This window comes from Struthio camelus, chromosome 1 (genome assembly GCF_040807025.1).
Source record: "Struthio camelus isolate bStrCam1 chromosome 1, bStrCam1.hap1, whole genome shotgun sequence".
Taxonomy (NCBI): domain Eukaryota; kingdom Metazoa; phylum Chordata; class Aves; order Struthioniformes; family Struthionidae; genus Struthio; species Struthio camelus.
In genome coordinates this window covers 70,719,626-70,738,255 of record NC_090942.1, presented here as the reverse complement: position 1 = coordinate 70,738,255, position 18,630 = coordinate 70,719,626, and the positions used below count along the sequence as shown (strand labels likewise).

The window sequence follows — 18,630 nt, the reverse complement described above, 5'->3', positions numbered from 1 at the left end:
AATCCCAGCCTCAGTTCCTCCTTCCCCACCAGTTCCTTGTCCCAGTTTACTCCTCCTCTGCCTTTGGAAGGTCCCTCCTTTGTTCCCTCTGCGTTCAAATGAGGAGCTTCCCCTTCTGTGCACCCAGCAGGGAATCACTGAGGCAACGGCCCAGCGCTCCAGTCCTGCCTAGCCCTTGGCTGGAGCATGCCAAGAAAGACAAGAAGGATAAAAGGAAGAGAGCTGGAGTGTTTGATAGTGCTGTTTTCAGACATTTCTTCCTTCTTGACAAGATTTTTATGAACTTCAGGTAAACAGGGGAAAAAAAAGCTTGACTGTTTTTTTAAATTCTTTGTACTTTATTTAAAGCATGCTCTACCAGAACTTCACTTTTTATTAGCTTATTTAAAATACTTGAGCTGACTATGTCCTTTAAAGTCCTGCATATCTAAATCTACAGGACCTGAGTCTGACATGCTGAAGTGGGAACTGTCCTATGTCCCGTGGTTGGCAGGCACAGCTCTCCTGGAAGAGGGTTACAGTTGTAAGATAAACATTGTTTTCTCAGTCTGCAGCTGCTTTTGACACTGAAATGAATTGATAACAAATTTTCTGTACTATGAATTTGGAGCAGGAAAGAGCACTTGATAAGCAGAACATGTTAGGTGTGATTTGAGTATTCTTGTTAGGTGCTGTAAGCAAAGTCGTCATTTACCTGCTTCTTTCTGCACAGTTCTCACAACTGCAACACAAAACCTGACAGTCTCGTGAAGCAGGACCAGTATAGGAATGTACCTATTCTGATTGCATTTTGAAGTGCTTTGAGGTCTAGTAGAAAGCAGAAGACTTCTGTGCAGTCATTTATGTGTGTATTCTGCTCCAAGTATTGCTTTTCCTAATTTTCTTTCCCCCCCTTTTTTTTTTCTTTTTTGCTCTCTTGTTCAGTTTGCAGGACAATTCAGTGGTCCCCGAGTTTTCCCCAGCTTTCTACTAATTGTACTTTAGAGCATATTGTTCTTGGCATAGTTCTAGTAAGCAGTAAGTTTAAATCAGACGTCCTGACTGATGCATTTTTGGGATAATTGTGAGAATCCTTGCCCTCAACTTTCTAAGACCTGCAATTGTGTGGATATTATTCTCCAGTTGGGAGGTGGTTGTTTTGCATATCCATGCTGTTTTGCAATCCTGCTGTTGAACAACTTCACCGAGTAGTAAAGTTGGAATGCTTTATTTTTCAGCTCTCCAGTTTCTGAACTTAACTGATTATTAGAGTGGGAAAGAGGATATTTCCTGTGATCAGTATGCAGATTGTTTTACTGTTCTCTGTTGGACTGATCCTTATTTGAAGCACTGAGTTAAAACGAGAGCTCTTAGTCTGTCCCCTAAATGGATGATGCAAATTGTAAGTAGAAGAACAATTTTGAAAGTATCATGTTCTTAGCTTATGAGGTCAAGCACAAGCAAAGTGGTGCATGAGGTTAGCCTCAGAGCTGGATTTCCCTCCCAGTATTGCCATATGCTAATTTCCAAATTGCCCTTGTTAATCAGCAATATATAAATCGAAGTCCTTGGATGCAAGGCTTGCAAAGGGATTGATCTCGTCTGGTTTGTGGTATATCTGTTCAAGTCGCTTTTATTTCCAGTGGCTCACCATTTCTAAGAAATCATCACAGCTCTCATGCCATAGGGTATGTTCAAGTAATGAATGGGATCAATGGTGAGTTGTCACTTGGGGGTAACAGCGTCTGCCACCCTAAACTTCCCACTGTGCTTTCATCGTCCTGACTGATCATTTTTGCTGCTGTGCTTGAGATTGTGAAGTAGTATTCTGTAGCTACAGCAGAAAAGGACAAAGCCAGTCTGAAGTATTTCGCTTTAAACAATGAGGAAATAAAAAGTAGAAAAAGATGACAATGATCCAGTGTAGCCTGTGTAACAAAGAACAATGTACAGTGAAAAAGGTGTGTTTTCGTGGTAACTATGAAATTTCTGTTCTTTGTTTTGAAGAGTTTTTGGAGCTGTGGCATTTATTCTTGGTCCAGCTCTTGGTTTCAACCACTATGGTGAAGTCTGCAATCTCTCAGGGGTACTGTGCCAAACCAGACCTTTCTTGTTTAAATCAGAGACTGAACATGGTCGCATGAACACATTAAGATCTGGGAAATGCTCCTTTTCACAGAGGCAAGATAATGCCGGTCACTTTTATCGATGCTGCCTTGCTAATCTGCAGGGCAGAGCTTGCACCCCTCCACGAAGTTCAGAACATGCAGGAGCTGGAGATGCTCCTTTCCTCGAAATGCTGCAGCTCCTGCCTCCATACCTGTCACCCTGGGCACCTTTCTGAACTCCTTTACACACCCTCTTTGGTACCTGGGCTATGGGCTGCTGACCTCTGCTTTGAAGGTTTTGCACAGATTTCAGAGAAGTTGGCATGTGATATTGAAAGGGAACAACTGATGAGTAATACAATCTGGTGGTGGTTTTGCCTCTCTGGGGAAAAAAAGTGTTAGTTTTCTATCCACAAGCTGTGATCAAACTTAAGACTCTTGCTGACAGCACAGAGAGCCCAAGAAGGGAATGGCCACAGAAACGGTTCTTCTTTGCCCTTCAGCATTTTGCGAATGAACTGCATCAGCAGGGCAGGGGGTGGCTTGTATTGCTGCTGCCTGCAGCTTGCTGTCTGTGCTGTGGATGAAGACCTATGTTTCCAGACCTGACCTGGTGTTTTACCCAACTTATTTTTGGTAGTGGGGAGGATTCAAAGGTAAACTTTTTTTTTTTTCTTGACAGCAACTTTTTTTTTTGCACCTGGCCCTGACTCCATGGCCAAGAAAATTATCTTTCAGTGAGGATCATGTTTTTAGTTTAACGGGCTCATAAGGGGGTGGTTTCTCATTTCTAGGACTTAGCTCTGCTAACAGTAATGAGAAATCTGTGCTATATGCTGTAAATTTAGGGATGGCATTGGAAGAAATAAGAAGATATGTAGGGATTTACATAATGGAACAGGAAAAGTGATAAAGGCATGGTAGATGACACAATTTTTAACACTGTATTGTGAACTTGGGTATTGTATAGGTGTCTTTTTGAATGGTACTGGCCGAGGAGTTGAGCCTCTTCTCAGGATTGCCTCGAAATAGAAATGCACACAGTGAGAACTCTTGCTGTATGGTTGTATTTTTTACGTTAATCTCAGCAGGCATGTGAATGAGCTGATAATACACTCATTATCTAAATGGATCATCTGCCTAAAGGAATACTTTTTCCATTTATTGGGTGAGCTTTTTTTCTGGTTCTCCGTTTATGAAACAGTTAAGAGGCCTTTTCTTGAAAGAATTCACCTGAAGGGATAGTGAAATGTGTGACATGGAATACACTTCAGGATTTGTTGTTGCCAGTGAAAATCTTTGTCCGTTTCAAGAAATATGATAAAATATTTTTCCTCTTAAAATTAAAAGATTCCTATTTCAGTCTGTCATAGCATCTGTACCACTTGTATCGATACTCTTATTAGGAGGGTGCCAATTTTCATGACTGTCATCTTAAAGAAGTTTTTAAAAGTATATTTAAAGTTGCACTATCTGATATGTTTTTAATATTTTTGACTTCAGATTATGGCACATTTTAGGGTATAACAAGTTTAAGAGAATCATAAGAGGTAAGTTTTCAGGTTGCACTTTACTCTGTCCATTGCTCTTTAGGACCTCCAGTACATAAAGAACAATTTTTAAAGGCTCGCTCCTCATCCTGGGTTGGACAGAAGTTGTTTTGTAAAGCAATTGTAATGATCATGTAACCTGTGTTCACTGATGCAACTACAATATACATCTAGAGTACCTGAAAAGGATGCAGTTTGGATATACTGTTCATACCGCAGGTTACGTTCATTAGCTTACTGAAGAGCAATATAAACATTTTCAGTAGCAGGATTGTTACAGATACCATGGACTCTGTAACTTGATTCAAGGACACTTTTTCCTTAGGTGGAGTGGGAGGATTGTATTTCTACTAGAAAAAAGGACAACTAGGAGCAAAGGTATAAAACACAATTGCAGGGAGGGGGTTCCATACTACAGGAGAAGAATAACTGCAGTTCTGTCTTCACTGTGTAAGTCCTGTGGCTTTGTACTGGAGACTAAAGTTTGTATCTTCTCACAGGATCTGACCCTTTGCTCACTGATGACAAAAGTTAGTAGTTTATGGCCATGTCACAATGAGATGAATGACATATTCAGATACTGGGTATTTATTTTCAGTTCAGATAGAGCAAATTGTGAATTTTCCTCACCAGGACGCCCATAGTTTGAAATTTATAAATGTAGCTGTGTTTGAGTTATCAGGCTCCCCCCTGCCCCTTCCCTCCCAATCTGAATAAAATCTCACTCCCTGAAAAACTGAAATGGACTTTTCCCTACAGTTACATTCCACCTCCTGACCCCCCAAAATAACTGTTACACCAAGTTAGAAAATTAATGTTGAATAAGATAGGAAATGAAAGAAAATAACATAATAGGTATCTTGCACTAAATGCTCTGCCTTGTGTGAACGCTTATTCTTCACAGTGGGTAGCCTGTACAGGTTGGGGCTTTGGGATTTTTTGGTTTATTTTTGCTTGAACATATGAAATGGCAGTCATAGGGAAAAAAAGCCCTAGGATTTTTCATTTTAAATGAAGTCGGAACATTCTAAACAACTAGAATTAAGGTTCTAGTACTGTCAGCTAATGTTGATATGATGCTTTATCTGTAACTATCATATGGTCAAGTGTGGAACCTCTCCTGATGTTGTCCCTTCCTACTCCCAGTACAGAAGTTTCTTCCTGTCTGAGAAAGCCACACCGCTCAGGCACAGGATTTGAAGCTGATGTGCTCTCCCTCTTGCTCCAGTGTGTCCTCCGTGTGCTGGTCTAGTTCTGTGATGGTCCCTTCTAAAGCCTTCCCAGTTTGCTGATAGTCTAGACTTCTATAAAGCTGTCTCCTAACCATAGATACCAAGCTCTGCTAACGTCTCCAAATCATGAATTATTCTTGTCACATAATTGTTGTGGAGTTTATGCCTTTTCCCAGAAATGTCTCAGTTGTGCATTGAGGGTAGTAAGTGTTTCATTCTTCTAGTTTTGCTGTTTCAGGCCTATCACCTTTTTGGTGCATATATTCTTCTGTAAATTAGAGTGATGTTGGTTATTTCCTGCTATTGATCTCTGTAATGTAAAGTGCAGCTGAAAAGCAAATTCTCAGCATTAAAACAGCTGAACCACTGAAGAGATGAGAAATGTTTGCCCTTCACTAAGTGATAGAAAAGATGAAAAAGGTTCATTAAGTCACTTATAACAGGACTTGTAGGCTTTAAAATGCTTTGCAAAACGAGAATGTCAAGGGACAGCTTTAAATTTACCATTTAACCATGCAAAGCTCTTAGCTGATCTTTCCCCCACAGGCCTTGATGTGAATCACTTTTTTAAATCCATGTAAACACTGTTTCCCTTCCACGTACTGTACACCTATTGAGTACATGTGTACTCACCATACGTGACGCAGCAGATCCTGGCAGGCTGGTTCCACATTAATCAGATTCTCCCTTTGATGTCCGCCATCTGAAGGAATTATTTTCCATTGAAAGGGCACTTTCACCATCAGTGAATGCTGCCATGGTGATAAGACCATGGTCCTGATAAACCTTTAAAGTCGGGTGGCTGTTCACAGCTGGAGTCTTATGCATGCAGGAGAGACTTTTTGAAACCCTGCTTGAAATCTGACATATATCGGCAGCGGTTAACTATTCATCTCTGCTTGTCCTGACATCTTGTTCACAAATCTTTTTGCTAAAGACCATACGATTGAGAATGTGTATCAGGAAAAAGTCAACAATAACCTCCTGCCTGGTAATTGTACAGCTCAAGAAGAGTTCGCCAGTACCTCAGTCTACCTCTTATCAGTTACCTGTGCTTATGAGGGACGTTATTCATCTGTAGAGTGTATCCCTTGTTTCTGCTTCTCCATTTCTTGTATTTTTTTCTTTTCTTTTCTTCTTGTGTTTCCTTTCTTTCTCACTCTTATGCTTTTTGTCCTTTGCTTGTCTTTTATTTCACCCCCCTCCTCCTCTTCCTTTCCACTTCCAACTTCCTCTTCCTCTCCTGCCTCTTCCTTTTCCTCGTTTGGTCCTATTGAAGTTGAGCCCAATGCCGGGACACCACGTCGTAGACCTCTCTCCTTCTGCCCTTGCTGTGCCCACGAAGGTAATGTAACCTCCCACGCTCCCCGTTCTCCTTGACCACGGCTGGGTTGTCGTAGCAGTGCTAGTCAGCTAGTGACCACAAGGCCCCTGTCCCCAGCCCCTTTCTTGCTGTTTCCCCAAACCAGTCTTTCCCCAAACCAGCCTTCTCAGTACCAACTTAGTAACCAGCTCTATGAGCCTGTGGCACATTATTAAAGGTACAGTATCCCTTTTTCTGCTTCGAGTCGTAGTAGGGAGGGTGTAATGACTGGGAGGGACTTTGGGCAGCAGCAGTGGGAGCAGTAACATCACGCTCGAAAGTTTCTGTTTTCATTTGGTCATTTTAATTTCTCTATTCTGCGTGAAAGATAACTGGAAGGTGGGTTGAGGGAAGAAAATCTCCTTCCTTAAATGGTCTCTTAATTTGTATGTATGGATTAAAGGAATACTGTCTCTTTATAAAGACTGGCTTGCAAAACATCCCAGAAGTTTAAGAACCAACAAACCTTGAGCCAGACCAGTCTTCTCTGATCTTGTCTTGCTGAGTGTATTCTTTAACTGTCCCAAATGGAGTTTGCCGTAGAGTTTCCATTGCCAAGGCATGGGGAAAGGGGGTTGTTCATGTGTGTTCATGGTGTAATTTTGCTAACCACTTACTCTGCTTTCCATGGTGCTCCCTCACATCTGTTGTCAACGCTCTCTCCCAAAACCTCCCATTATTCCTCTGCTCATTGGCTGTTTAAAAGTAATTAAATACTTCATAGGTCAGTAGCATTGTGTTTTTGGCTTTTCCTTAGAGGCATTTGTTTTCTATACATCCTGGCATCGGAAAGGATGGGGAGACTTCCCAGTGCTTTCATGGCGCCACTGCACTGGACATCTGCATGTACAGTCTCCCCTCTCCTGTCGCCACATGGGCATATTGTGCAGAGATGCTCAGAAAGGAATGCTTGGAACTGAGCAACACACTGCTATAAAATCCAGAGAGCCAGAGGCTCTCAGGGTGGTATAACTGGGGCTGGTATTTCCCAAGGGTCTACTATTGCAATTTTTCAAAAGGAGGTATTTTCAAACTAAGCTGCAGTTTAATAGGAATTTTAGGCTTTTGTGTATTTAGCTCCAGTGCAATACTTCTCTGAGACCTTAAGAATGGAGGCAGGGCATAGGTATGAGTTAACTAGACATTAACGTGATATTTGTGTAGAGATTTCCAGAGTGAATAGTAAGCTTGCCGCTTGATTCTTTTTAGAATGAAAACCACTGTTAGAGAGGTTTTGCTCTCAAGGTATGTATCCATAATAACAAACGACACAGGTGTTAGTTACTTTAGCAAGCCTAGGTTATATGCAGTGCAGGTAGGATGCTGCAATCAGAAGATGCTGTTGAGCTTGATTTGAGGCCTTGCTCCTGCCCCCACTTCTGTGCAGGTAGACAGACTGCTAGTGTCCTTGCTGGCATTTGATATAAGTCATGGCATTCATCTGCGAGGTAGTTCAGTGTGGAATCAGGGGCCGAAAACAGGAGAATACTAGGAGGAGCTTCCATGGTAAGCTCTTGCATTTGACAAATATCAAGAGAAGGTTTTGAGAACGGAGTTCTGCAGTTTATTCTACATAACGCCTGAAAAACATGAGATTTGTCAGTGGACTGTTGAGTAAGGTTAGGAGTTGGTTGTAAAATAAATGAAATAATCAACTGTGAGTTCTGTATTGGCTGATTGAGGCCCAAGAATTTTCTCTCCTACTTCTGTGTTAGCAAATGTGGCTGAGGATTCTCTCTTTTTTTCCAGTGCTGATGTGCAATACAGTAGGAGTCATTTCTGTGTGTACTGTGCAGCGGGGATCGCCAAAGTGGATAGATATGTGGCTAGGAGGAGGAGTGAAAAAAGATTGATTTGGCCACTGAAAAAAGAAAAGAGAAAAGACGAGGTGTTTACTTTTGGCTAGTAAAACAAAAGATTGAGGATGTGCAGTTGAAGAAAATAAGGGTAAACACATGGAGCTGGCAAATGAATCAGTTTCTGATGAGCACACATTTAAGTAGCTAACACAAGAACTATTAAGCTACTCTAATGAAAAGTGAAATGGGCTACAGACATCTGGGCTTTCTACAGTGGGAGGGAGGAAGAAAGAAGTGGTGGCAAGAAATCAGGAAGCAAAAAATTCAGGCTCCAAAGAGAAGAGAACCCTTTTGGAGGTGACTTCCATTCTTCTGTGTGCTGTAGGCAAACTGAATGGACCCGGCTTGGGAGTGCTCTGGCAGCATCTTGCTCGGCTTTCTTTGCACATTTTGCCCCCATTGTTGTTTTTGCCGTTTGGGCTTGTAAGGATTGCAGGGCATTATCTGAAAACTTATCAACGTTTCTGTTTTGGCAGGCATGGGAAAGAAGGATGATCCAAAGCTGATGCAGGAGTGGTTCAAGCTGGTACAGGAGAAGAATGCCTTGGTTCGCTACGAGTCTGAACTGATGATATTGTGAGTGAATGTGCAAAGCTGCAAAAGAGGAAATACTTTACAAATAGTCCTGGAAGATCTGCTAGTACTGTTCTCCCTATAATGCCAGGATGTCAGAAGTCTCTTAGGCTGATTCTTGGCTGAGATATGAATCTAAGTACATCTCAGAAGAATCTCTGGTCAAAGCAGAACTAATAAGGAATGAAAGTTCAAAGTATTGGATATACTTGCTGAAGTATGGAGGCTTGTTCAAAGTTTTGAGCCCTTCTGAGCTGTTCTTGGGCAAAACAGGTCTTGTTCCCACATGTGTTTCTGTGTTTTGATTTGGAAGTAATAGGTGATTAATTCTATTTTTGGTAGAGTCTGCTTATGAGTGTGGCCAAAACTGTTTGGCGTCCTACTCCTTTAATTCAGTCATATTTTCCGATGTGGCCCTGTTCTCTGCCTATGGTGGGACCCGACTGCTTCTCTTCTGGGCTCAGATGATAAAGCTTTTCCTGTTAATGAACCTGGGAGCTTTCTTAGTCCCCATGCTGCAAATTCACTGAAATTAGTTTCTGAGTATGTCAGCCTGACTTGGACAGTGTAGAAACTCTGTGTCCTTCTAGGTGTCAGAAAAGCTCCAAGGTACTGTCTGCATTGGAACCTGAAAGGGCAATGGCCTGCAATGTCCTTAGTTGATAAGTAACTTTTTCATGACAGTGGGAGGTGACAGGAGATACACAGGGATAAAGTATGATTTTGACAGCAATTGCAGATTTGTCTGGTCCTTCCTTCACACAGCGTCTTAGATTTGCAGTATTTTCACTGGGACTAAACAAATTGGTTAGTACACAACTATATGTAAAAGAGAATTCCTCCATAACCTTCTCATCTTTCCGTACTCCACTTCTGAGCTGAAGGCGAAGAACCTGAGATGCTGAAAGTATGTTTAAATCTTCTTAAAAATTAGTTGTATATTTTACATATCTTAAGAGTTGGAAGTGGGAAAAAAAAAAAAAAGGAATTGGTAAAATGCGTAGCAGATACCTAGAGGAGGGCAGAAATTGAGAATGAATACAAAGCAATGTATAGAATATTTTAATATACCCAGAACTGGTATATTGGACTCCTGGTGTGCTTCCCTTTCAGCGCTCGGGAACTGGAACTGGAAGACAGGCAGAGTCGATTACAGCAGGAACTCCGGGAGAGGATGGCAGTGGAAGGTGAGAGCAAACGAAACATTTCACAGTTCATATGGGCATATTTCTAGTCCTCTGGATGCTAACATATTTTGGTTTCTCTGTAGATCATCTGAAGACAGATGAGGAGCTCTCAGAGGAGAAGAGGATCCTGAATGAGATGCTAGAAGTGGTAGAGCAGAGAGATTCTCTTGTGGCTCTCCTTGAGGAGCAACGGCTTCGAGAAAAAGAGGAAGACAAGGACCTGGAGGCTGTCATGCTCTCCAAAGGTTTTAGCTTGAACTGGTCCTGAGCTTAAAACATTTACCTCTGCTGGTCTGTGTTGTCCAGTTGGCCTACCCTGAGTTCGTCAGAATTACATGGATAGGGAGATGTTGAAGGGGAAACCTCGGAAGAGTCCGCCAGCATGCAGGGATTCAGTCTGAAGCACTCAGAAGCCTTTTGATAAGTGTGTTGGTTCCAGAAGCTTAAGTTTCATATGTTTGCAAGCCAAGCTGAAGATAGTGGGCTGAGACTATGCAGTCTCCTCGAGGTCCCATACAATGGACTGTATTTTTTCCTTTTGGTAGGAGGGAAAGGAATAAACTCTGTGTGGGGGGAAGGAGGTTAAGGGGAAAAGTACCCTTAACGAAACTGGATTTGTGGCAGCCCATTCCTTTCCCATTTTCACTACGCCAGTTCTAATAAAAGGGAGGGAAGTGGCAACCCTCTCTGGAAAACCGCAGCAGCCTGTAGCAGCCTGTATGGAGGAGTCAGCTATCCAAGAGAGCTCCAGAAGCCCAGGCCAGCACCTTCTTTGCTTTAGTCTTCCTCCCCACCAAAGAAACCTGCAGTTGATTATTATGCATGGATATGAAGAAATACGAGACAGAGACGATTCTGCTAGTATGTGTGATGGAACTCCCTGCCTCCCGGTTTTTAGAGAGATTTGGGCATCAGAGGACTCTCTCCCTGTCGTAGTCTCCTAAATTTTGTGTTTGCTGCGGGGAGAAAAGGGGAGAAGAAGAGAGGCAAGATGCCCTTCTGCTTTGCTACACACTGGAGAGAGAGCTACCCCTGGCCCTAGTCTTCACGGCCGGAGCTCAGAGGCTGATGGGTTTCTTTGTTCTGTTTTTGTTTTGACACTGGAAAATGCTAACTGTGGGACAGTAGTAAGTGTGTGCTGGGGTAGGGGTGTTACCAGGCAGCCTTCCCTGGCTGTTAGACCCCTGAAAGGGAGAAGCCCTTGAGTGACTGAACCACCATTAAGACTTTTCAGTGTTTTTATTTTTCCTCTGTATTTTGTTTTTGCACATTGGAAACGAAGCTTAAGACCTGCCTGGGCCCTGAGTCACTTTGACCCTTTTATGTCAATTAACTTATTTTTTTAATACTTGAAAGAAGATTCATTTTTGTATCTTTTACGAAAAATATGGACGAGTGATGGGTGTGTGTGCCTGCTGCATCCTACAACTTCCACTTCTAAATTACTGGACGTTGTTACCTGTGGCTATTTATTAGTGTTCTTATTAATAATGTTAATGTTACACATCTTTGATTGTGGAGGGGGTGTTTTAACTCTATCAGAGGAAGACACTACTGCGGATAGGTCCCTGCTTCACAACAAGGGCAGCCTTTATGGACCCCTGGATGCATCCTGCCCTAGCAGATTTCTTTTCTGATGAAATCCGGTGCATTCATGGAGTTGTAAGAATCTGTGTGTTCCTAGCATACTTTTCTTCTGCATCCCAGATTCGCTCTGGGATAAACCTAAAAAGGTATTTAAATATTAAATGTTATAACAGGAAAGCCAAAACTGTGAGGAAGAGATATCCCCAGTGTCTCTATTTCACTGAAAGAAGGGACCCTCGCACTCTTGAGATACAGCTGGAGGGACTTCCATGCAAGCAAAAATAGCACATTTCCTGCTGCATCTATTGGAAGAAGCGCCTTTTGGCTCAGCTAGTGAAGCTGCTGCTTTTAAGCTAGGAGGGTGGTCAATGTAATCCTACATTAAGTAATGAGCAGGACATGGACTGAGCAATTCGGCACCATTCACTGTTTGACAGATTCCCCAAGCACACTACACCCTTACCTTGTCCCACAGAGCTGAAATAGCATGGTGCGCTGGGTAGGTGTCTCATCCTTAACATGGTGAGTTAAGAGCTTTTCCCCCTGGGTTGTTGACTGTTTTCTTTTCTTATTAAGAAATATTAAGTCTGCTCCCCAATGTCTTTGAGAAAGTGTCTCATTCCCAAGCATATTCATGCAGCACACTGACTTTCAGCTTGGGGATATGCTGTTTGGTGCAAGATACCCAAGCAGGGTTGAACATCCTTTAATCTTTTGCCCCAGGAGAGAAGTTAACGTGGTTTCTTGCTGTTGGCTCTCTGCCTTCCACAAAGATGTCTTCTGTTGGCCAGGGTCTACAATTTGAATTCATATCTGACTCATGAACATATCTCAAGCTAAGGACAGGCCCCAGAGACTCTCAGCAGTGCTCGTTAACTGCAAACATGTTTTTTCCACCTCAAATATTTTCCCTTCATTCTCCATAGTGTTTTCTGCTGAAGCATTACAAATTAAACCCAAACTTTCATGAAACAAAGCAGACAAGCAGCTGTTGTGCTGCTTAGTAATTGTGTGTGTTAGGAAGTGGTACCTGCTATACCAGCATCCTGGGACAAAACTCCTTGAAGTGCTGGTGTACCGACGGGACATCCGCCAACAGAATTTCCCCCGTGTGTCAGTGCAGAGGCCAGCTGCAGAAGTCACATTGTCAGCGGTAGTTTACATAGTCTGTGTTTGAGTGGCCAGTGGAAATCGGAGAGAAGAAGGGAAGAGAGGGAAACTAGACAGTAGTGGATTGTAAATTCTCTTGTACAGAGAATTGGCCTCTGTCCATTTTATAGTGCAGTATGTATATGGACCACATCTGACTTTGAACAAAAAATCATTGAATGTGAGCTGCAGAACAGAAAGAAATCCTGAAGAAGAAATACCAGATTACGACTTTTCCCTTTAGTGCTGAAGGACGCTGGCCAGATCTTTGCAAAGCTGAACAATGATATCTCTTGAGGGTGTAATGGCCTACTGCAGGGGAAAACCTCATACTCTAAAACTCTTTAGGTTATGCTGAAGTCCTCCAGCACTGAGAATGAAAGTGAAGACCTAACATTGCACACATATAAATTAGTTAAAAATACATGGATGGGAATCTTAAAAGGCCTTTTTCTATCTAAATGGTAGTAAAAGGCACAACTTGTACTTGCTGTTCAGTTGCACTTTAAGAATATAACTTGCATATCAGATACTGGGGTTTTTTACTATCTGAATATTTTTAATTCAAATTTTATATTTTTAAAGCTGAAGGAGGCTCTTGTGACCACAAGATTCCTTATTTGTATCAGAATCCAAGTAGGATGTTCTAGCTCTTTGTGCTATCCAAGTGGGCAGTAGCACATGGCTCAGTCACGTGTGGCTGTTTCACATATGAACGAAGGGAAAGGCCCTCAGCTTCTGAGAAGTGGGCAGGCAACAGCGGGCGCCTTTGCCTTTTGTGGCACTGTCCATATCAGGGGCTGGGTGCCCAGGCCATGCGATGGGAGAACAGTTGGGCTTGGAGCCTGACCTGTGTTCGCTTTAAAATAATGGGCACACTGAGGATGGGGGAGCACTTAAGTCCCCTAAGGGGAAGGGAGGAGGATACTGTCTCCTGGGAACACCCAGGAGGTTCATGGGGATGGGGGAGTGAGGACTGCCAAAACAACTAATCTGCTGTTTTCACAGTACAAACAACGTTTTTAACTGTTTTGTTTCTTCTACTATGTTTTCATTAAAACTCAAAAATGGCTGTAAAATCCTGAGCTTCAGCGAACCATGCGTGGGGAGATGACATGATTATCTTTCAGCTCCAACTTCCAGACATACTCCTCCCTTTTTCAGTTATCCAAAATCCCATGGTCTCGCTAGGGCATGTTACAAACTGCGTTGCTGAACATATTTTAGAGCAAACCGCACATTTTAAAAGTCTGTCCTTCTCTAACAGTCTCTGCATTTTATGTAAATATTTGTTTGTATGTAAAGACACCAGTGGGTCCTTGGGTTACCCCTGCGGTCAGGAACCTGAGTTTTGTGCAATGCCTAGGCCTCTGTTAGAACACGGTGCTTGCATAGAGCTAGTCACCACATTTGTGTGCACTCTGGTGTTTTTTAATATTTTTATACATTCTAATCCTGAACGTTATGAATTATTATAAGCGGTCTAGACTGCATGATCTAGAGCAGCCAGCAGTTCCATTTTCTTAGCATCTGTTCCTAAAATGTCCACAGCTACACCTTGTTTGGTTAACGTTCTTTTGAATTTTCAGTTAAATGTTTACACCGGACACCAGTGGATGAGAAAGGCGTTGCATTATAAAATCTCCTGTGTACAAACTGAAAAGCCACGTTATGGCTGTGTTGGGGGTTTAAATTGTCACTGTCTGCAATAAAGAGAACTCTAAAGCATACTAAAAAACAGCCTGTATATAAATCACAGAGAAAGAGATTGCTTGCTCTTGACTATTGCAAAATAACAGAGATAGAAGCTTTCCAAATATTTCTGCTTTTGGATTGCTCAGTACTGCTATAGGCAGGGTAGCCAGACAGATGAGGATGTCATTGAGAGTGTAGATGCTAAGGGGAGAATGTCATGTTCTGATGGCATTGCAGTAATTTAAATGCTCTCTATATGTGTGCGTGCATGCGTGTGTGTGTGAGAAGTCTAATCCAGGTGAAGGGATCTGCTTTGGCATCTTCCCTTTTGTATGAAAGTGAACTCTGATATTCAGATTGTTCAAGGCTTTTACGGTTGGCATGTATGGAGTGTTAATAGAAAAGTGTATACCCTACCTGTAAAAAAAAAAAACAACTACTCTGTTCCAGCCTGTTTTCTCCTGTTTGGTTGTGTTTTATTGTTTGTTTTTATGCACACTTGCTTTGTTGGTGTTGAGATTTTAGCACCTCAGATGGCCAACTGAACTAAAAAAATAAAGTAATTAATTATTTTTTCTTTTTGTTGGTGGGGTTACCATTTGTTTCATTTGCGTTCACTCCCACAGTTTGAGATAAGAGGAATCCAGGAGTGAGGGAAGGTGATCTCGAGATAGATAAAAAGCTAGGTGTTACAGGGCCTGCCTTCTCTTTCTCTGTGTTGCTATGACACTTTGAGCCTATCTGAATTACTCGAGATACAAGCCAACCTATTTCAGCCCCAACACATGGTCCTCCGTTCTCGATGTTTTATGTTCATTCCTCAGATTCTCTGTGAAGAGAAATGACAATAACTAGATAAGGGGTGAAGGCAACATAGAAGTAAACTGAATTGTAGTAACTAGGAATTGCAGCTTACTTCCTTAGTCTGCAGTACTAGTCTGAATATCTGCCTGGTGCAGCAGGGAAGGAGTGAATGACATCAGCGCCTCTGCCCTGACTTTCCACATGGTATGAAACCATCACGGGCCGCCCATGCCTCATCTGCACCGTGCACGTTCAGGAAGATTAGCTAAATTGTCTGCAGCTCCGGAGATTAGCCGTGTGCATGTAGGAAGTAAGACCAGAAAAGGGCCCTTTAACAAAGAAATTCCATTTCAGGAGCTCAGTCCCCACAACAGACTGGAAGGATTCAGAGGTTTAAATCTCGTGAGTTTGTGTGTGAAGAGAAGCCGCCTTCCCTGGATATCTCCTGTTGGAAAGGAACAGATGTGGACCTCATGTGATGGGTGTTGGGTGTACATAATATCACAAGCTTGAGCTCAGAGGAATCTGACATCCAGTCAGCAGTGTTGCTGTCATTGAGTATACTATGGAGGCAAATCACAAGACTACAATTTTTCACCAAGCAGAAAACATACAGGATGTTGTGGGAAAACCCAGCCGGGGAAATCCAAAGTGATTAATCTTACTTTCCTGCCTACCCCACCACATTCAAAACAAAGGATAATCTTTGGTCTTCGTAAGGTGGCTGGCTGTGGTAACAGGGAGGGGATGCCGCTGCTTGGGATTTCACCTTTCACACCCCCCAGCCTGGAGGCTAGGGATAGCAGTCTGCTGTGGGCGGTAGGAACGACACAGTTCTTCTTCATCTGTGCCGCTCAGTAGATTCACAGTTATGTTGGAGATGTTTCAAATCTTACAATTCTTCCCATCCTTTTGACCTCTTGCTTTTAAAAGCAATGGGGGAAAGCTCCAGTTGTGTGGGAGGGATCTCTCTGGTGACAAAGGGCCATGATTATTACCAGTCTGCAAAGATTTCTCCCTTGAAGTGGCTATATGGAAAGAATGACCACTGGACTCAGGGACATGGGAGATCGGGATCCTATTCCTTGTTTAGGAGAAAAGCCTCGCGACACTTCATCCTGCCTTCTTAATTACACTGCAAACTTGGTAGCCCAGGGAATTCTGTCTGTGCTTGTACAGCACCCACGCGGGATCTCTGGTCTCGATGAGGGACCCAGAGATTCTGCTATTAAACTACTAATGGCATAACCAGTCTCATAAAGAGGCCTTGCTGTATTGCTTACTCCAGCAAACAGCTAAGTTGACTCTGGAGGGCCCTCTACAATGCGCAGGGTTACACTTCCTGTACAGAAAAGGGCCCTCTAACAAAGAAATCCCATTGCGGGAGCCCAACATGGTGGCAGCTGTTGTTTTCAGTTTCCATGCATCATAAAAGTAGCTCAGAAGCATCTGATGCTTTCCACACACGGCTGTTTCATTCCCTAGAAGCTGCCTCACCCGTGCCACGTTGTTCCCCATTTCACAGAGGGAGATGGAGCCGGGGAAATCGGCAGAGACCCGGCCCCATTCCCACTCCCTCAGGTTCAACTCTTGGGTAAGGAACAGAAAGGAAGGTACAATGGTAGGAATGTGACAGTGCCTTTGGCTCTGAGGAGGAGCAGGGAAGGACGTTGAGGGCTTCATTAAATAATTTGCAAAGCCAAGATCTGGCAGAGCCACTTTTTGGCATCAGTACACAGGTATTAATAAACATAATGTAATACAGCTACTTTGACTGGATAAAGACAAAGATGTTTTCTTCCACTTCTGTGAATTTTTCTCTATACTATGTAACTTGTTAGGAAAAATAACTACAGAGGCAATCGTGCCTAATACCAGCAGAGAATAATGGGTGAAAAACGTGGCTTTCTCGCTTCCCCTGATGTGTAACAGTTTATAAGAAATCCTCACAGTGAATGCTGTTGGCAGCTGTTTACGTTAGTCACTGCATTTTTAAGTCCTGTATATAGGAGAACTCAAACCTAATCCTTGAAGGATGCTCCTTGCCTTCTATCTCTCCAGAAAAAACTTCTTGGAGGAGATTTTCTTTAAGCATTAAAGTAGGACCTGGGTGCATCTTCCTCCTTTAACTTGTAAGCATTAGAAGCAAAGGAACTCTTACCAGAGACAAAGGATCCTACAAATGGCAACAGGGGTGAAACCACAGAGCTGGCATGTGGCTGCTTGACCTCGGCCTCACGGTTCGCGTTGTCCTCCCATAGCACTAGGTGGGAGGGGGAGTCCTGCTTCTTTTTACAGAAATTACTCTATGGAAGTTATGAAGAGTTCCCTCCTTCCTATGTTTTCTTAACTTCTGATACAGCATCCAAAATAACATGGGAAAAAAAATGTTCAAACTAAACTCTGTAGAAAGAACTGCATTTTCTCTTACCTCTTTCACAATAGCGTAGAGCCTGTGGACAGCAAGGGAGTGAGCATACAAGGATTTTCAGACTTGCTGAGTTTTGTAGCCTCTGGAGCTTCTCAGAACATCTCAGACACAGATATCATGTTGTTTCTTGTAAGCAAAAGATGAGATCACATCTCTTTTTATTATTACTATTTATTTTCTAGACAAATATTTCAAATAAATCCCAATTATTCAGATACCAGAAAACAACAATAGGCAGATTTCTTAAAAGAGATAATATGTACTTTGGGCAAAAGAAAGGGAGAACATGTTTTTTGCATGCTTGGGGCTAGCAGTGCTAACTTTCCATGGAAAAGTAAACCCGTTTTGAAAAACAGAAACCTAGTTTCAGACCTTTGTAACTTATAAAAGCCAGCAGATGCCAGATATGTGTACGTCCAGTTTCTTTCCCTAAATAATTCCCAGTGTGAATACAGTTGATGGGTTGACCAACATATGACTCACGTCTGAATCAGAGTTGATTTGGGCTGCACTTTGCACAATCCCAGCAACTTTTAAAACATTCAGTGATCAGCTTGTCCTGATTATACAGACTTTGCTCGCTCTGTGCAGTAAAACAAGGGCTGAAAGGGGTATGGTGACTGCGCATCAGGAGGAACAAGACACTGTGGGAAACTGTGGGAAATAAAACAGTATTAAAACTGTTTCAAAACTCTATTAATAAAACAGTATCCATAAAAATATTAATAAAAAGAATTGATAAAACAGTATTAAAACCATATTCAAGGTATACAACTATTAAAATGTTTGAAATAATACTATAGGACATCTATAAAACTGTATTTAAATTATTGATTTATTTTTTAATCTTTCAAATCTTTAAAATATTTCTTAATATTTGTAATGGTTATAAATTGGATATGAACACATTTAGGCGGAGAAGCTCAACGTTTGAAACCATCTAAGTTCCAGCCCAGCCTTCCCAACAGCAGGCACACGGGACCTGAACAGCTTTAGGACAAAGCTGATGTATTTCTGCAAGAGGGCTTCACCTGGAAGCGGGGGAACTCTGAGACAAACCACTTAACCAGGCTGGCAATACCGCTCTTGGCCGTTGGATGGGTTGGCATCTCC

General features: G+C 42.3%; 1 protein-coding gene across 3 annotated transcripts in view; it reads left to right on the top strand.

The window, feature by feature from the left end:
* Nucleotides 1-14,861, top strand: part of MICAL3 (microtubule associated monooxygenase, calponin and LIM domain containing 3) — a 150,091-nt gene extending 135,230 nt beyond the window's left edge. For 2 of the 3 annotated variants that reach the window (XM_068947721.1, XM_068947728.1), the window contains 4 exons: nucleotides 6,149-6,214; nucleotides 8,568-8,667; nucleotides 9,778-9,851; nucleotides 9,935-14,861. In XM_068947721.1, the coding sequence (XP_068803822.1) occupies nucleotides 6,149-6,214; nucleotides 8,568-8,667; nucleotides 9,778-9,851; nucleotides 9,935-10,119 (425 nt within the window). In that variant the 3' untranslated portion in view covers nucleotides 10,120-14,861. The remainder of the gene's footprint in view (nucleotides 1-6,148; nucleotides 6,215-8,567; nucleotides 8,668-9,777; nucleotides 9,852-9,934) is intronic. The other variant, XM_068947717.1, reaches the window with a different exon arrangement.
* The last annotated feature ends 3,769 nt before the right edge of the window (nucleotides 14,862-18,630 follow it).